General features: G+C 35.8%; 1 protein-coding gene across 3 annotated transcripts in view; it reads right to left on the bottom strand.

Moving 5' to 3' along the window:
- Window positions 1–3,453: 3,453 nt before the first annotated feature.
- Window positions 3,454–18,897, bottom strand: part of DNAJB14 (DnaJ heat shock protein family (Hsp40) member B14) — an 89,245-nt gene continuing 73,801 nt past the window's right edge. For all 3 annotated transcript variants that reach the window (XM_001363932.5, XM_007495887.3, XM_007495888.3), the window contains exons 6-8: window positions 13,579–13,688; window positions 12,647–12,819; window positions 3,454–8,365 (exon numbers count right to left, since the gene is read on the bottom strand). In XM_001363932.5, the coding sequence (XP_001363969.1) occupies window positions 8,241–8,365; window positions 12,647–12,819; window positions 13,579–13,688 (408 nt within the window). In that variant the 3' untranslated portion in view covers window positions 3,454–8,240. The remainder of the gene's footprint in view (window positions 8,366–12,646; window positions 12,820–13,578; window positions 13,689–18,897) is intronic.

Raw genomic sequence — 18,897 nt, 5'->3', positions numbered from 1 at the left:
GTTAAAAATGGGGTACTAGCAGTTACCAGATCTTAAACTGTACTATAAAGCAATGGTCATCAAAACAATATGGTACTGGCTAAGAGACAGAAGGGTGGATCAATGGAATAGACTAGGGGTAAATGACCTCAGCAAGCTAGTGTTTAATAAACCCAAAGGCCCAAGCTTTTGGGACAAGAACTCACTACTTGACAAAAACTGCTGGGAAAATTGGAAAACAGCATGGAAAAAATTAGTTTAGATGAACAGATGTACACCCCATACCAAGATCAATTCAAAACGGGTATGACTTAAATATAGAGTGAAATCATAAGTAAATTAGATGAACATAGAACCACATACCTGTTAGATCTGTGGGAAAGGAATTTAAGACCAAGCAAGAGATAGAGAACATTGCAAAATATAAAATGATTTTATCAAATTAAAAAGGTTTTGAACATATAACCAACAGCATTAGGAACAGATATTCCTAAAACACAGGAATGACCATAAAGCTGCACTGACTCTGATACCTCTAGGGTCAAATGCATTAGTGGCTGGCATTGAATGCACCCAGGTTTTAGCCTACCTTTCTAGGATTCTTTAATTCTTGCATTCTTTAATGCAGTCAAATGGGCTTAGTTGCTCTTCTTCATTGGTGATATTCCACCTCCAGTCCCTATGCCTTTGCATAAAATAGCCCATCCTCCTCACCCATACATCTTAAGCACCCTAGCCCTAAGTGATGGTGAACCTTTTAGAGGGGTGGGTGATGTGAAAAATGTCTTTAGGCACCTGTGGAGATGGGGAGAGGAGCATGCTCGCCCAGCCCAGGTCCCTTTGGCTTTCCAGTAGTGAACTCTATGCTGGGGTGACAGTGTACATGACTACAGAGAGGACTGAGTGCCCCCTCTGGCACATGTGCCATAGGTTCACCACCATGATCCTAGTTTTCTTCCAAGCTCAGCTCAAGTGCTAGGTCTCCCCTCCCTCCAGATACTTATTTTATACACATATATGCAAATGATGCCTCTATAAAAGATCTTGAATTCCCTGAGGTTGGTACTGTTTCCTCATCTTTGTATACCCTGTGACAAATACACAACAGGTACTTAATAAATGCTTAAGGACTGACTTATACTGGTGAAAGAAACACATATACAAATTGGGACACCAGGCTTTTAAATGCCTCCTATCTACCAAGCCCAATTGGGTCCAGTGTTGGGGATACAAAGCCCCACCCCCCAAATCAAGGAGCTCACTCCTTAAATAGTCAATACAAGTTAATGAGAAGGGGAAAATACTAGCAACAAAGAGGATCAGGAAATGATCCCTTTAGGAGGTAATACATAAGCTAAGTCTTATACGATGTTAGGGATTCTAAGATATGGTGATAAGGGAGCTCATTCTACTCCCAGTAAAATTGGGGAGGCAATATGGCTTGGGGGGGGGGCGGGACGGACACTGGCTCTTTTCAGAAAAATCTGAGGCTCTGGGTTCAAACCTGCCTGATATACTTTAAGCACAACACAATTTCCTTTAACTAGACATGCTTTGAGGTCTCTTCCATCATTAGATCTGATCCTATGACCACAAGTAGGTCTACTTTGCATGAAACAATTCTAAAGTAACCATCTAGTGACCTTTGAGGAGAATATGTTAGCTAGGGTAACTATACATATTACCAACTAATTCTACTGAGCAATTCCTTTGGGCTGCATTCCCACTTGTAGGTTAATCTCCAGAGGTACAATTGGCTATTCTTTCTCAGGGTTCTAAAGGTAACCCGATGGGAGACTCCTTTAATGCTGTGTCCCATTGGTGTGCTTCCTATTAATAATTAACTAAAATATAAATTTTAATAAAAGCATTTGCTAAGATGGGGGCAGCTAGATGGCTCAATGGATAGAGTGCCTGGCTTAGAGTTAAGAAGACCCCTCTTTCAAAGAATGCTATCCACATTCAGAGGAAGAACTATGGGAGTCAACAACTGCTTGATCATAAGGGTTGATGGGGATCTAATTGGGGATGTAGACTCTAAACGATCACCCTAGTGCAAATAGCAATAATATGGAAATAGGTCTTGATCAATGGCATGTGTAAAACCCAGTGGAATTGCCCATCAACTACCAGAGGGGTTCGAGGGAGGGGAAGGACAGAACATGAATCTTGTAACTATGGAAAAATATTCTAAATAAACTAATAAAATTTTCTCAAGAAAAAAAAAATAAAGTAACCATCTAGAGCTCAGGGTGACACTGAGTATTCTGTAATTCATCAAAAAACAAAAGGAAGTCAGTAGAGGGTTCTGAGCATGAGCAGACATGATCAGACCTGTGTCTGAGGATAGTAATTTTGGCAGCAGTGTAACGGATTGTAAGAGAAACTAAAAGAACAATAAATGATGATGGCTCATAAATGTTGGAATCAGATACCCATTTATTTGTGTATGTGTGTGTACATATATACAGACATATGCATGTGGCACAGTCACAGTCAGACTTGATATACACCTGGCATTTTCAGCACTGGTTAACCTGTCAGTTGTCCAAATGAAAACTTTTCCACTTTGGATACCTAATAAAAATGCATTGGCTCTCCAGGTCAATGCTGAAACTTAAGGTGTTTTCAGAAATGGCCTTCTGAAAGCAAAATATAAAAAGCAAAAATGAGGCTAACTTCTGGACCTAAAACATGTAGAGACTGAGAAATATAACTGAGGCCTCACTGACTATAGAACCTAGCTGGTGCTCAGACTCACATTTCGAGATGATGGAGTTTATTCCTGATTATGCAGATATAATTAGAATATGTGTAGTCTTTTAACAGTCAGCACGGCCAATGAGAAAAATTCGGCTGAAAAATCAATGTATTCTTATTGTAGGAAGCATTGCACTTTTGTCTAAGTGCAGTTTGGAATTTGACCTATCACTATACTATCAGAAATGGCACATGATATATGTTTTTAGCACCCTTTCCCCAAAAAGTTGTACTACAATGACTCATTTTTTGTGGAAGTGAGCTTAGAAATACTTCAGGTAGTTTGGAAAGGCTTCAAGTGTGGTCCTTTCCAAAATGGCCACATTTCCGACGACCAGCTTTCCCAGACCAGCCTAATTAAGTCCAGAGAAGGCTATCACCAGCCAGGAGGATGAAATTATTATTAAGTAGTGGTAATTTATACAGTACTTCAAAAGGCTGCACAGCATTTTTCTCACAGCTATTTGTAAGGGAGGCAGTGAGTGATCAATTTTCCATCCATGATAAACCATGAAACAAAAAGAGTGTGCTAGGAATCATAAAACTCAACAAGTCTTTTAAGCAAACTTATATTGTAATCTTTTGCTGGGAGAATATACTTCAATCTTGTTCCCACCTTGTACAGACATGAAAACTAAAGGGACTGAAAAACAAATTTATCACAAAGCATTCCAACAGAATTTACAAGTTGACAGAAGTAAAAATCAAATGCCATTTTCTTTAACACAGTTCACACTGAAAATAATTTTATTTTGATATAAGCCTGGTATTACAGTAAATATATTACAAATCAGACAGTTCATTTTGTAATCTCAAATGCACTATATAGACAAAATAAGATCTCCTATATAAGATGCCAGCTTCATTTCATTACATTTTCTTTACAGGGCTTCCATGTAAATTTCTATACATACTGGGAAAATTATCTGTGGCTTTCAAATGCATACAAACTATATTTTGGACTAGCAGAAATTGTACTGAATGACAGAAGGTGAAAACGGGCAAGAAGCATTTCTCAATTATCAGTAAATGATCAAATGAGTTATCCTTTTATTGATTGGTTTGTTGTTCTTGTCACGTTAACTAGCTAGAACAATAACTGAAACTGTTCATTACGGACCATCATGCCATATACAGATGAATGTTAACCCATTTGAAAGTTCCACTGCTACAGTTTCTTAAGTGGAAAAAGTGCTTGTCAACTTGAAATATTTTAAAAAGGCAGATGAACTTCTGTGAAATGGAATTATTTATGCCACACTGGTGTTAGATGTTAATTATCTTCTTAGTGTAGTAGTCTTGGTGAGTTGTAGTCTTAAATACCAACTGTAATGAACTGGTGAAGACATTTTTAAGAAATGCTTCTTATTTTCATACAGCTTTGAAGACAAACATGTATACGCTATTTTGAACAGAACTTATAAGATGAATGGCTATACCCTTAGGAGAAAAAGGTTTACAACTCATATTTTAATAAGACTCTGAACTGAATTCCTAGAATTCGAAGTAAAGATTAATCCTTTTGCTAATGGAAGCCCTAATCTGTGCAAACATATTATGGTATTAATTAAACAATTACAAGTTTGAGGTATTAGCTGAAAAAAATACACACACACACACACACACACACACACACACACACCCAGAGTATTCATAAATCTAATGGCCCCAAGACCAGCAGATGTTGGCATTAAGTGAAAAAAAAAAATCTTATCTTGATCAGGGAAAAGTTATACATGCAAAGGGAATTTATTTTTTTTAAAGGCTACACAATCCTTAATATAAGGAGTGTTTTAAAATATATTTAAAAGAAAGTTGCTTCCATTCACACAAAATATATATTTTAACAGTAATTAAACTAAAAAAGGAAGCCTGAATTCTATTACCATGTTTCCCATCAGATCACTGATATATAAATTCTTTAAAGGACTCCTCATTTTATTTTCTTTTAAAAATATATAAAGGGATCTGCTAGCACAGAAATTCTAAATGATAAACATATCTGCCAGACTACTGTTTTTGTACTCATCCACTTAATGACATATTTTATAAAGCAGCAAATAAGCCTGTTCATTGTTGTTTTCCTGTCCATATAGGATGGGAAGATTTCACATAGCTCTCCTTTTACCTTATTCAGGGTGAGGCTGAGTAGTTGTAAGATTACTACTGAATCCAAGTCTCCCCCAGGGACACAAAAGTTTTTCTATGAACCTTTTAATTCTTTCATATAATACTTGCTTAAAGGAAAGCTGCTTTGATTAGAACTCAAGCAAACAATTGAGAACTTTTTATTACTGCTTTTAACACCAGAGAGAAAATCAATTAATAATAGAATTTTGCAAAAAATTAAAACGTTTTATCCGTTAGTGTAGTTGTGTTGCCAGATGACATCTGTAGCTTAAACTTTTGAAGACCAAGAGGAGATTATTTTAAATTAATCTAAATGTAGTAACTATGCCTTTTTGTTGTTAGATGTATTGTTGGAGATGAAGATTTTGTTGGTTTTAGGATTTGGGGTAGGGTGTGTTGAGGAGAAAAGAGCAGAGAAACCTACAATCTTAATCTAAGTAGAGGTGGTTCAAGCAGAGGGGTCTAATGAATGAGTGCAATGACAGTCACATATGAAGACTTAACTACTTCCTCCACATAGTATTCCCATAACACTGTCCATATTTTCATATGTGAAAAGTATGAAACATGATTACAGAGGCATCCAAATCCCATTAGATTTGAAATGAAATCAGTTTCACTTAGACAGAACTAACCTGAAACTACTACTACTCAGTACTGAGAATAAAATCCTCATCAATTCTAAAACTTCGCCAGTGTGGTAAAGATTAGCACCAATCCATCTGTAAACTATAGGGCAAATGAGAATAAAAGTGATGGAATAAATGATGTGATTCCATTTTATCTCAATTTATTCACAAAGACATTAAAATACTTAATTTTGTATGACTGTAGAATCCTTTACCAATATGAGGAGTTTATTGACATGCTGTGAAAAATTCCTTTGATGCTAAAGAAGAAAACTGTAAATTATCTATGTGCATAGAATAGCCTTCTCCATGAACTTTTGAACAACGATGAAAAATTTTAGTTTAGAATCTGTTATGAACACACCTTTTTAAAGTATGATGATTTCATAGGCAAAAAAATAGAATTTTTCTTTGAAATAAGATGTCAAATGTGAAAATTTCCCACTTCAAGATGACCAAATCTTGCTTCACATACATTAAAGGTTTTTGTTTGTTTCCATAAATCAGGTCATATGGAAAACCGAACTTTTTCTCACCCCCAAGGTTAAAAGCAGCAGAAATTTCTGAGGTTTGGTCCGTAGGACACCCTAAAATTTGCTCAGCCATTACTAGTGATTACAATCAATTTTAGAATGTTCTTTTTCCAAAGACATTTTGCCTAAATATTTTATGAAATTCAATGGAACACACCAATATACTAAAAGCATAACACTGCCTGAAACCATGGATAAATTAGCATTATATGACTAACTTTGCTAATGTTATCAACATCCTCAAACTCCAAATTAAAAGAAAAAGAATTATTTTAAACAGGAGGGTTGAATTAAAAGAAACTACCCCCATTTATGCCCATCATTCCTGTGAAAACTGGAAAAAAAATCTGTTAGAAAATATTGGAATTCTACTCCAAAACTGTACATTGTCTTATGACCATAATACTTTCAAAATAAGTAACAATGATCTATTATAATAATTTATGTCCTTTATCTGCTAACAGCCCATTCTGCAGGCTATTGTAATTTGTAATGTTGTAAATTGTAATTCCCTTTTAAGTATGCTATTTATTCTAAAGGCCACTTCTCTACAAATTGAGTGAAACTTGGTTGGGCTTTCTACTATTCCCTAATTACTACACTGTTATATAATTTATGATGCAACCAAGCAATTCCAGTGAGTTACTTGGAAAAAAAGAGATACAACAGGACAATTTTAAGGAGAATGATCAGTTAGGCAGGAATTTATTAGACTGTGAATAAATTAGCTAAATTCAGAAATAATTTCTAAACACAATAAGCATTGCCACTATCACAGAATTTCCAGCATTCTCATCAAGTAGAAAAACTATCAAAGTCTTGTTCTTGTTCCATTAAATGAGTATGAAGCAAAATGATTAAAATATGACAACAGTTCAACATAGAAAATTTCAAATGAAATACTCTCATACTCAATTTACAGGCACAAAAACCAATATCCAACTGTTTATGTATGTTTCTAATTTATACTAGTGGATTTCATTACAAAACTGTATATTTTCTATTATAACTAAATTCAACTACTTTAAATGGCGAGTCGATTTGAAGCTCTGAGTGGCACTGCAGAGACATTTATAGAGACTTCCTGTAAAGGATTATTCTCCCTGCCACTGTATTTCTGCTCATCTTTGCATGTAGTCAAACAGGTCAAATAATTTTTGCAAGTTATCTATCTAAAAGTTTAGTAGTTGGCAATAGTGTTAAAGGCATAAGGCTTAATTTTAGTAATAACTTTTCTTACAACTTGCTTACAAAAGGATTACTTTATTTTCAAGAACAAGCATGAAATGAGCACTAAGAAACTGCAATTTTTCTGTGTGTGTGGGAGAAAGAGTCTTTCCTTCATTAATTTTAGAAGCTTTTAAATGGACATAAATTGGCTGTGGTTGCGATAGAGGGAGCGAGGGGATATATTTACTTTCATAATTTCAAAATTGACATTTACTTCTCAAGAAATGTCAACATTAAGTATCTGTATAGCATTTTTATTATATTTATTTTTAAATTAATCAGAATAGCTTTTCATTTCCTCACATTGCTTAGCAATTCATAAAACTAAATGGCAAACTGATAATGTACACCAGTTCAATTCATCTCAACATATATTCAGGAATATACATTTAAAAATATTAAATTCTTCTAAGCAGATAAAGCTAGAAGATTATTACACAAAGTTAAATTGCCTTAAAAAAAAAGTGTCATTGTTTAAACTCCACACACTGGACACCTGACAAGGAAAAAGTAACATTGTCTTACATTTATTCATCAGGGAGCAAAAGTGTTTCATGGAGCTAAACTTCTGAGATTTTAAAATATAAAGTCAATAACTTCTATATACACAAAATGTTTCTTTTTCCATAAATATTTACATGACCAGGGGAGAAGAGGAGAATCACTATAACTGCAAAACTGCTATAGGCAAGATAATCCTTTTTTGAATAATTTGTAGTTAAAGCATTATGTAAGCATTGGAAGAAAAAGTAAAATATCAATTAAGTGATGCATACTAAATCATGAATTTTAGTTTTCAGTTTCTTACTATGTAAAGAAGCCATTAACTGTTTTGAGTCCTATAGCATGAGAGTTCGGGGAGCAACTATCCAGTTTAGTTTTTAACATCCAACTCTTTTTTGAGATTTAACAATGAAACTAAATGTCTTTTTGTACAGAAAAAAAAAGTGTGCTAAAAGATGCAAATGAAAATCCCAGTTCATCCTCCTCTATAGAGACTAGTCAGCCGCTCTAATTCTTTACAGTTGTCCATGTTAAGTGATTCTGCCTTTTTTCGTAGTCGGTCATCCCGGTATACTTTTGCTGCATACTGCATATCTGTTTCTTTAAACACAAAAACATTTTTAAGAATTTAAGAAATAATTAATTTTTAAAAGTACAATGTCATTTCACATTCAATCAATAAAAATTTGTTGACTCAACACTGATTCCTCCCTCCCCCCCCCCCCCCATACTTTTACTCAGGAAAATCAACCAGTAACAAGCGATTAAAAAAAAAAAAAACCTTATCTCCCCCCTAGAATCAATACTGTATATTGGTTCTAAGGTAGAAGAGTGGTAAAGGGCTAGGCAATGGGGGTTAAGTGACTTGTCCAGGGTCACACAGCTAGGAAGTATCTGAGGCCATATTTGAACTCAAGACCTCCTGTCTCTAGGCCTACCTCTCAATCTATTGAGCCACCTACCTTCCCCCTGTAACAAGCAATTTTTAATGTTTTTTCCTCTAAAATACCAAGCACTGGATTTGAGTCAGACTTGGATCCTAGTTCTATTATATAATCCTACCTGAGTCATCTTGAGCAAATTAAAGGATCTCAGGGATGAGTTACTCTAATTTTCAGTAGGAAGTTCCTCTCCACATCACCCTTCTTTTCCTAAAATTGTACTTCTCCCCTCACTTTTCACCCACACACAATAGGGAGACCCTAAGAAACCCTACACTTCTTCTCCAGGAACCTCATTCCCCATTTTGACAGCCAGTTCTGCCTGTTATGAAGCATGTTCTGATATGATGCCTAAATCTTTCTCTCTGCAACTTATACTCATTTTTCCTAATTTTGTTCTCAAGCTCCATGTAGAATAATTTTTCATGTAATAATCTTTTAAATACTTTAAGATAGTTCTATTACTCCTTAAAATAATTCTCTATCCTTACAAACAAGAAAGTTAAGCAGTAGGAGCTGTTGGACGAGGACTTCTCTTTCTATTAATGTTGCTTTATTGTCAGGTCACATCTCAGTGCCAGTTGAGGGTTTTGGGAGATTAACATGCCTAGACTCCCCAATGAACCATTTCAAATAACCAACTTATACCTCTAAATATTCTCTTACTAGAGGTGTAAAAAAAATTGCACTTTAAAAAGGGGAAATTACAACAATTTGGGGATAAGAGAAATAAAAGAGTAAGAAAATAAAAATGATTGATAGATGCATTGACAAAAAGCCAATTAGGGGGAATTACCCTTTGGCATTAGTTTACATTCAGAATAATGCTGGAATAGAAATTCTCTCTCTCTATTAATGTCACTTTGTGATACACATCACCTCTTATTGACGTGAAGATCATTTACCACTGAGATATGCAGGTATAGACAGATCCTTAGAGAAAAGAAGTTGAAACCAATGAGACAGGAAGCTGATCTCATAGGCTCTGCCCCTCTGGGTAGTGCCAAGAAAATTAAGAAACTATGGTTGGTTCCTGAGATGTGACATGGGAGAGCTAATAGATAGAGAAAAATGCTTATAAGGTCAGACCCAACAGGAAGTAAAGAGTCTTGCAGCTGGAGCTGGGAACCTGAAGGAACCTATGTCAGTGGTGAGCTTCAATACACCATGGTGGCAAATAGAGTAGTAAGTTAAGCAACTCTACCTCTTTCCTACATTTCCCTCCCTTTACTACCACTACTTTGATGTAATAAAGTTATTAAAGCTACTAGCAGCCTCATAATTTAATTTTAACTATTATAGAGCTTAATGCTTATTAAATTTCCTGACACATTTCATTGACATCTATCAGAGAATTAGACTTTTGTAATATGAAGGACTACAATTTGATGCAATGCCACTGATGTCTAGCAAATTAAAATGTTGAAAATACATTAGTTAGTCTTTAAAAAAGGAAAACCTACAAAAAAATCAAAAATTTCATTTTCCCCATAATATAGGACAGAGGGAGAGAAAACTATCATTACAGCCAAAATGTACATTCATATTAAAAAAACATAATAAATGCTTAAGTCTGTGCTCAAGGGACATAAAAAGAGAGGGGTGTACCTTATTTCAAGATTTTACCATGATGACTGTGAGACACACTCAGGGCTCTACAATGCTCTCTGGGCCTTAGTTTTCTCATCTATAGAATGAGGGAATTTGAGATGATGATCTCTAAGATTTTAACTGGCTCAAAATGTTATGACCACATTATTTTTATTAGTAATCTCTTTTGGGGCAGTTAGGTGACTCAGTGGCTAGAGAGCCAAGCCTGCAGATGGGAGGTCCTAGGTTCAAATTGGACAGCAGACAGTTCCTGGCTGTGTGATCCTGGACAAATAATCTCTACTGCCTGGCTCTTATTGCTCTTCTGCCTTAAAACCAATACTTAGTATCATTCTAAGACAGAAGGTAAGGGTTAAAAAAAAAAAGCCTTTTGTCAGAATTAGTGATGGCCCCCCCACCCCACAATCATTTAAAGAAATACCACATCAACCTTCTACCTTCTATTTTCAGGTATACATTTAAAGTTAACAGCAACTGACATTGTAGGAGCTGATTGTCACCTTAGGAAAAGTTTAATGTCAGCTACTAAATATTAAATCATATTGTGAACATATTTTCTCATTTACAAAAGGTGGCAAAAATTTGTGAAGGTTATTGCCTTTTTTATTGAAAAATGAACATATTACTTTTGAGGCTTCCTTAAAATGGTTATTAATAAAATAACAACTAAAAACAAAATGTTATTTATTTAACCACTCATTTATCTCACTCTGCATGCTAATCTATCTCCTGGATGTTTCACTGTTTATCAGAACCTCTTGAGAGAGAGAAAATGAAGCCTAACCAAAGTCAGACATTTATAAAATCCTAGCCTGAAATCTATGATCCTATTTCAGGGGTCCCCAAGTTACGGCCCGCGGGCCACATGCAGCTCCTAGAGATCATTTATCCAGCCCCCAATGCACTTCTGGAAGGGGCACCTCTTTCACTGGTGGTGGTCAGTGAGAGGAGCACTGTATGTGGCAGTGATGCAAAGCGTGGCATCGCTCACGTACAGTACTACAGTAGTACAATACTACTTCCGGTGATATAATCCTTTGAGTGGCGCCTTGTTCTGAGAGAAGCTGAACAAGAACAAGGCACCGCACAAAGGATTATGTACCTGCACAATGGAAGATGTCAGCATGGTGAGCAGTGATCTGGGGGAGGGGATTCAGCACTGTGTACAGTGGTGGCAGTGATGGGCCTGTGCAAGGTGTGACAAGCCCATCACAGCCAGCGCTACAATCTCCGCTATCCCAGGCAGCGGTATACAGTGTCACAGGCCCAGCACCGCCTCCAGTACTGTACACAGGCATCGGATAGCGGTGATCTTGCCCGCCAGTGGTCTGAGGAACAGTGAATTGGCCCCCTGTGTAAAAAGTTTGGGGACCCCTGTCCTATTTCATTAAGCAACAATGGTTGAAGTCATATGAGATCTGAATTTCCCTCTATGTTCTTCCTTCTACATCAGATAATTTTATAAAAATAACTTTTATATAAAAAAAATCCGTGCAGGGCACACTACAGGATACAGAATCCCCTTACTTTGTAAGTGAAAAAATAAGGTGAAATGACTGAAAAAAAGCACAGTTAAGTTTTATGTAGTGGTTTGATATTTACAAAATACTTTGATCACAATACTCTGTGACCTGAATAAGTTCAACTAGACTATTCATTTAAGCCTGAAATTTCTTCATTTTATAGATGAGGAAGCTGAGGCCAAACTATTAAGAAGTTCATGATTCTAAGTAGTCAGTGTGGTTGATCTCTCAGCCCAGGGCTCTTGATTCCATTAGGTCACATTTCCTCATTCAATGCTAACTAGAAATAACCAATGAGGAGCAACAGATAAGAAGGAATGATGCAGCTACCCATCTAGAATAGCAAGCTGATGATCTACAATGTAGGACTTTTCTTAGAGACTACATCAGGATACATTTCTTTGGCATCTGGTTTAATATCTTAAGTTTATGTGAAGTTACACAAATATGCAATGATTGGGGAAAAAAAGGTGAGAAAGTGAGTGAGAGAGAGAAAGAGAGAGAGAGAGAGAGAGAGAGAGAGAGAGAGAGAGAGAGAGAGAGAGAGAGAGAGAGAGAGAGAGAGAAAGAGAGAGAGAGAGAGAGAGAGAGAGAGAGAGAGAAAGGGAGGAAAGGAGAAGGTAGGGAAGGAAGGACAGAGACAGAGACAAAGAGGTAGGGCTGAGAAGGGAGAAAGCAGAGAAAATGAATGAAGACCACAAGGGAAAAAGTATGGAACAGAGTAATTCTAGTAAATCTAAGTAATCTAGGAAAACTAGTAAATCTAAGATTTAAAGGCTTTTTAAAAATCTTAAAATGTAACTTACTTTGTTGTCTTTCTTTCCAGCAATTATTTCGAATATTAGTTACATAATCTTCTTCCACACTTTTTTCTACCTTTTGTAATAACGTTCCTTTGTAGTCATTCTTAAACTCCTTGTTGACATAATAAACAACACCCAAGTTTTCTGTCTGCATTTTAAAAGTTTGTCCAGAACCACTATAAAACAAATAGATCCTTATTAGTTTTTATCAATTAAAATAAAACTAAAATTTTATGAACTAAATTAGAAAAAAAAGTTACCAAAGCAACATTAAAAATATGAAATTGATAATAATTCCCCTTCACTTAAAATTTCTATTAATTGGAATTTTCAAAAAGTCATTCTGATCTTCAGGATCAATATTTTTAATACAAGTTTTATTTTGTATTTAAAAAGCAAATTAAACTTTATTATTGTCTGAATTTCTATTTTTCCTATTCAGTAATATTGATGTTAATATATTTTTCTGGAATACTAGATTAAGTTGCTTTGAAGATAATTTAATAGTACAATCCAAGAAACATTTCAGATACTGTTAGAAAGCAGGCTTCATATAAATAAGAAGTGATAAAAACATTTTTGTTCCATTCTCTATAAATAGTTACATATACTAACATATACAGAAAAATGACATCGTTTCTTTATTCTCCACATATTTAAAATGAAGAAAAAGAATAATTTTATTTTGTCTTGAAAGTAGGAAAATATTATGTCAACACGTCATCTTTTCCTATTAAATAGATATGAAGTTCAATCACAGCACTTCTTTTCTTATGTATTTCATCCAACTAAATAAACTATATTGGAAAAGGAAAAATAAAAATCAGTAAAAATATACTTCAGTTATTAATTTGATAAAATCCAGGTAAAAATTAAAAACTGAAGAGGTAGTAAGACAGTTAAGGAAACCAATTCATTATAAAATAATTACTTACGATCTGGGATATAAGGAATAAGGAGGATTAGAGACCATCAACTGGCTTAACAAGGACACAAGAATCAAGACTACAATGGGCATCAGCTGTATAAACACAGAGAACCCTCCCTATGAAATATAAAGAAAAATAAAGCAAATTAGAACATAAATGTCCTTTTAAGTGAACATTTACACAGAATCAGAGAATATGGGTGCAGGAAAGGTCTTTAGAAACTACATAATCCAATTCCTTCCCTTTACAGAGAGACTCAGAGGGAAGTGATTGGTCTAAGTTCATAGAGAGCTACTTAGTGGGAGAACTAGGGCTGAAACCTTCAGAATCCTAGTCCAATGCACTTTCTTGGAGATACCATGCTGTTCCATATAATCTAAATTCTGAAGGAAAATTAAATTATAACTAAAAGTTAAAACCCAGGGTCATTCTTAATATTAAATAAATTGATAGCAATTCTGGGTTGTTTAAGACTAAGGCCATGTTTCATACTCTCTCGTATTTGCCAAGAGCTTTGAATTTTTGAAAACTTTCGTGCCCAATTTCTGAAAATTGATTATCTTCTTATTGTCTTAAATTTATGTTCCCTTCTGATTAATTGGCCATGGTTTCTAACATCTTGTAACAAAGTGGTTTTCTACTCCTCCTCCCACTCAGCCTATCAACTAATAAAAAGTCATTTAATAAATTCTGGTGAGTATATGTGTTAAGGTAATTTTTTAAAAATGTGAACAATTATCCCTCTCTTTTATTTGTAGAAAAATGTGGGTTGATTTCTATGCATATTAAGTTTGCTTGAAAGATAACCTATGAATTAAAACCTTATAAAAAGATTTTTCTTTATAATGAGGAACCAACTAAGTCAGAGTCAAAAGATACAGGTTATAATAAAATCATAAGGAAGAAAACAAATCGTGGGTGGGAGGGTACAGGAGAAGCTGAATAAAACTGAGCCCCATTTCTCTAGGAAACTTTACTTGTAAATCCTTGAGAAATCATACCATCTTAAAATTAAGTGGGAGATGATATCTCATCTTACTACACAAAAATATAGTTGAATGAAAAACAGATCTGGAAGTAAGGAATTTACTATGAAGAAAAAGAAGTGTCTCTAAAACAAAAAATGGTAAAACCAAATTCAGTAGGGCTTAAATATCCAACTGAATGTTATAATGAATAGAAATACCTTTGCCTTAACACATTTGTATGTTTTTTAGATTTTCAAAGCACCTTCACATACCATCTAATTTGATCCTCACAAAATAGTAGACAAGAAACATAATGGTATTCAATCAATCAATTAACAAACATTTATTAAGCTTATTATGTGCCAGACACTCCACTAACAGCTAGAGAGGCAAAGAAAAAGGCAGTACCAGGCCTGAACCCTGAATGAGCTTATAAGCTAATAGGGAGACAACATAAACATAAATAGGCACATTCAAAATACAAAGAAAGTAGCTACAAAGTAGGGAGAGGGATTAAAGGCCTCTGAAAGAAGATGCTAGTTGTTCACAGTCTAGAAGGGAGCCAGGGATTCTAAGAGGTAGAATTGAGAAGGGAGAATGTTCTATACAGAAGGACAACCAACAGAAAGACACCATGATGGAAGATACAGCTAGAAGACAGGATATCAAGGGGAATAATGTGTAAGAAGATAGAAATGGAAAGATCTGCAAGAAGTTTCAAATACCAAAGGAGTCTATTTTTGATTCTAAAGCTGATAGGAAGTTCATTGGGTAGAAAGGTATTAAGATCAGAGAAGGGTTTTATGAAAATCAATTTGGCATTTACATGAAGAATGGATTAGAATTAGGAAAAAGATGAGACAAGGAGACTAATTAATGGGCTATTGCTGCAGTTTAGCTGAGTTGATAAAGGCTTGAACCAGGGTGGTGATGAGAAAAAGGGATGTATACAAGAGAGATGCTGGAGAAAGAGAAACAACAAAATTGACAACTGAATGGACATGTGGGGTAAGTGATGGTGTGTAGTTGAGGTAAGACAAAGAGTGCAAACCTGAGTGGTAAGAAGGATAACAATGCTCACAACAGGATTAAGGAGGTTCTGAAGTGAGGCATTCTATTTACTTACTGAGTTTGAGATGTCAATTGGATATCTGGTTTAAAATGTTCATTCAATAGGAAATTAGTGATAAGGGACTAAAACTCAGGAGATGGACTAGGCGCTGGATATATCAAGAGTTGGGAGATAATGTGTAAGGTGAGATAAGCACTATATATATGCTAGTAGTAACTGCTGTTGTTTAGAGGTGATAACTGAATCCATGGGAACTACAGAGATCATCATTCAATGAGTTCAGTGACAGGACCCATGACAGAGCCTTAAAGTACATGGGTAAAAATCCAGTAAGCCAGGGAGGAGGAGAAATTAGAATTCAAGAAATCTAGAGATTCTAGGAGGAAGTAGTCAAGAGTGTCAAATGCTAGACAAGGAGAAAAGGCTTTTAGCTTTGGCAATTTTGAGATCACTGGTACCTGCAGAATGCAGTTTCAGCTGAATGACGAGGTTGGAAGCCAGACTACAGAAGATTTGGAAGGCAGTGAGAGGAAAGAGAGTGAGGCCCTGAGTGTAGAAAGAATTTTTGAGTTGGGCCAAGAAGCAGAGGAGAGACATAGGACAATTGCCAGCAAGCTCTCCTGACAGATTTTTAAGGATCAGGGAGACTTGAGAATGTTTGTAGGCAGAAAGGAAGGAAGGAAGGAAGGAGCAGATAGAGGGCAATCTTCTGGAGAAGACAGGAGAGGCTAGAATCAAAGATACAAGAAGAGAAACTGGTCTTGACATTAAAAAGTCACTTGTTCATCAAAGACCAGAATGAAGGTGATAATATTGGAGCATGATGTCAGGGAGGCATAATAAGAGAAAGTCATGATGAATGCCTCAAATTTTTCTTTTTGGTAAAGTATTGACATGAAATCTTCACCTGTGAATAAGAGGTTTAGAGCACTTGCTCTAGAAGACAAGGAGAGATGAGAATCAAACAGCTTTGGTGGTGAGTGGGATAGAAATCTAATTAAGGGAGAAGGAAGGCCTTGCTGTGGTAAGGACCCAGTTGAAATGAAAGAACAAACTTGTACTGAAGTTGGCCTAAGTTCATGACTTCCATTAGTTTCATTCAGTAGTACTTGAGTAGGAGCAAAAAAAAAAAAAGATGACCAGTGAGAATAATCTGAAGTTGGGCTTGGCAATTTATGCATGTTTTTACACACACACACACACACACACACACACACACAAACTCCCCCCCAACCCCCCCCATCCCCCCGCAGGTCCCCTAGTAAAAGGATGATTGCTAGTTCAAGTCTAAGCACATTGAGAAAAGAGAAAGAATATCCTGAAAGTCTGTTTGTAACACTCATCAGGATCTGGGGGATAAATATGGTTGGAAGGAAACTCAAAGAAGAGGCTGTTGAATGAAGGTGGTAGAAGGAAAGTCTGAAAGTGGCAATGGAGAACAAGACAAATTCAGACTCATGGGGGAACAGAGAGTTGTGGAATATGAAAGAAGTTTCAACTAGTGAGGGAAAGGGTGGCCAGTGATGCAGTGTCATCAGGAGGGGAGGACACAGTGAGCAAAAGGAGATGAAGAGAGAGGAAGATATATATAGTGAAAGAAAATGTTCCGGAAGACACAGTGAAAAGGAAGAGGATGGAGGGAGAGGAGGCAGTCAATAGTGGGACATTAGTGGGATAGTACTGAGGTAGGTGAGAATGATGTTGGGAACAACTGGGGTTGGGCAGGGAGTTTTTTCTTCAGACGTCAAAGATGGGAAGAGAGAGAGAAGTGTGCCAACTGCTGACGTCCAAATTCAGGGTATCTATCTCCCTCTTTCTTCCTGTCTTTGCCCATCTCCAGGTACTGAAACCATTTTAGTGGCCTAGTGATCTGGGACAGCATCAAGCTGTAAAGGCCAGGAAGTTTAATGACCTGCTTCTAACAGGTGATATTTGACCTACAACTTACAGTAACTTGTAAATGTGTGGGTATGAAGAGTAAACAAAAAACCACTAATGATTACCAAATGATTAACACAGAACTATAATAAAAATCCTGCACTCATAATACCAAAAAGGAAACTGCTGTTTCTGATACCCACAGATGGAGAGGTCAAAGCACTGGCAGCCAAGGTTGTTGAGGTGCACACTGACTCCCCTTTCTAACTTGTTGATTCAGAGTCCAGGGTGTAGAAGCCAAATGGCAAAGTGCTTTCAGTCATGTGGATGGGTCTGAGTCACAGCAGGTTTACCATGGATTTTGTATTCAGAAAGACTTCAGGGGAGTTCTAAGTATGGAATAGTTATAGTTAAGGCACATTTAACATACAGGTCTGAGATCTGGAGGCATATAGAGTAGTAAATTAATTACATTTTTATGCCAAAGGGGAAATAGTTTCATTATAAGAAAAAAGTAGGACTACAAGAAAATGAGAAATGAAGGCCATATTTTTAATAAGTCAATAATATAGAAAATATCAACATTTTTGGAACATGATTTATGGAAAATCCATGAACACTAGTGGTAATCAGTCATGGTAAGTGACTATAAAAACAACTAACATGAATACAACCACTCTCAGAGTAATGTGTATTAGTATAAAAATCTATCCATTCACTAACAACAAAAGAATTATGGGCCAGAAAATATAGAAATCTTTTCAGCAAACTTACTGATAGGAAAAAAAATTAGGAAATTAAGTCATTTTAAATAGCTAACGAATTTAACTCTGTGGGGACAAATATCAAATGCAAAAAGGTTATTCTTCCTCCTGGAGAAGAATGAAAGAAGAAATAATAAAATACTCCCCTCAGGGTAAGAGTAAGAGTAAAATAAAGATCTTTGAGAGAAAGGAAAATGAGAAGAAGAAAAAAAAGGTCTGATATCTCTTTTGAGTGTTGTAATAAGCAACACTGTTATTAAAAAGGTAACAACTATCCAGATAGAAGCAAGTAAGAAAAAAGCTTCCTAGAGGGGAACAGTTTTGGAGAAACCTTTTAATCATAATGCCCCCAGTTAGAAAAGCACCTGAGAAGAGAGACTTATGTAAGGCAGGGCTGGATGGCATCCAAGATTACTAGTTCAGGCAGTTCTAGAAGCCCTGACCTGAAACTAAGGGGCTTGAGCCTGAAGTCCAGAGCAAGGAAAGAATGAGTTTTCCCAAAGATCAGGAATTAAAATAGCTGCACAACTTTGGAAATACATTGAATTTGTAAAAACAAGACTATTCATGTTAAGTTTATTAAGTAATGAATTCTTATACTTATAATTAACTTTATTATTTTATACACAGGAACATTGTACTT

The sequence above is a fragment of the Monodelphis domestica genome, chromosome 6 (assembly GCF_027887165.1).
Source record: "Monodelphis domestica isolate mMonDom1 chromosome 6, mMonDom1.pri, whole genome shotgun sequence".
In the NCBI taxonomy this organism is placed as follows: domain Eukaryota; kingdom Metazoa; phylum Chordata; class Mammalia; order Didelphimorphia; family Didelphidae; genus Monodelphis; species Monodelphis domestica.
Note: the sequence above shows the minus strand (reverse complement) of the source record. Positions and strands in the feature narration are given on the sequence as shown.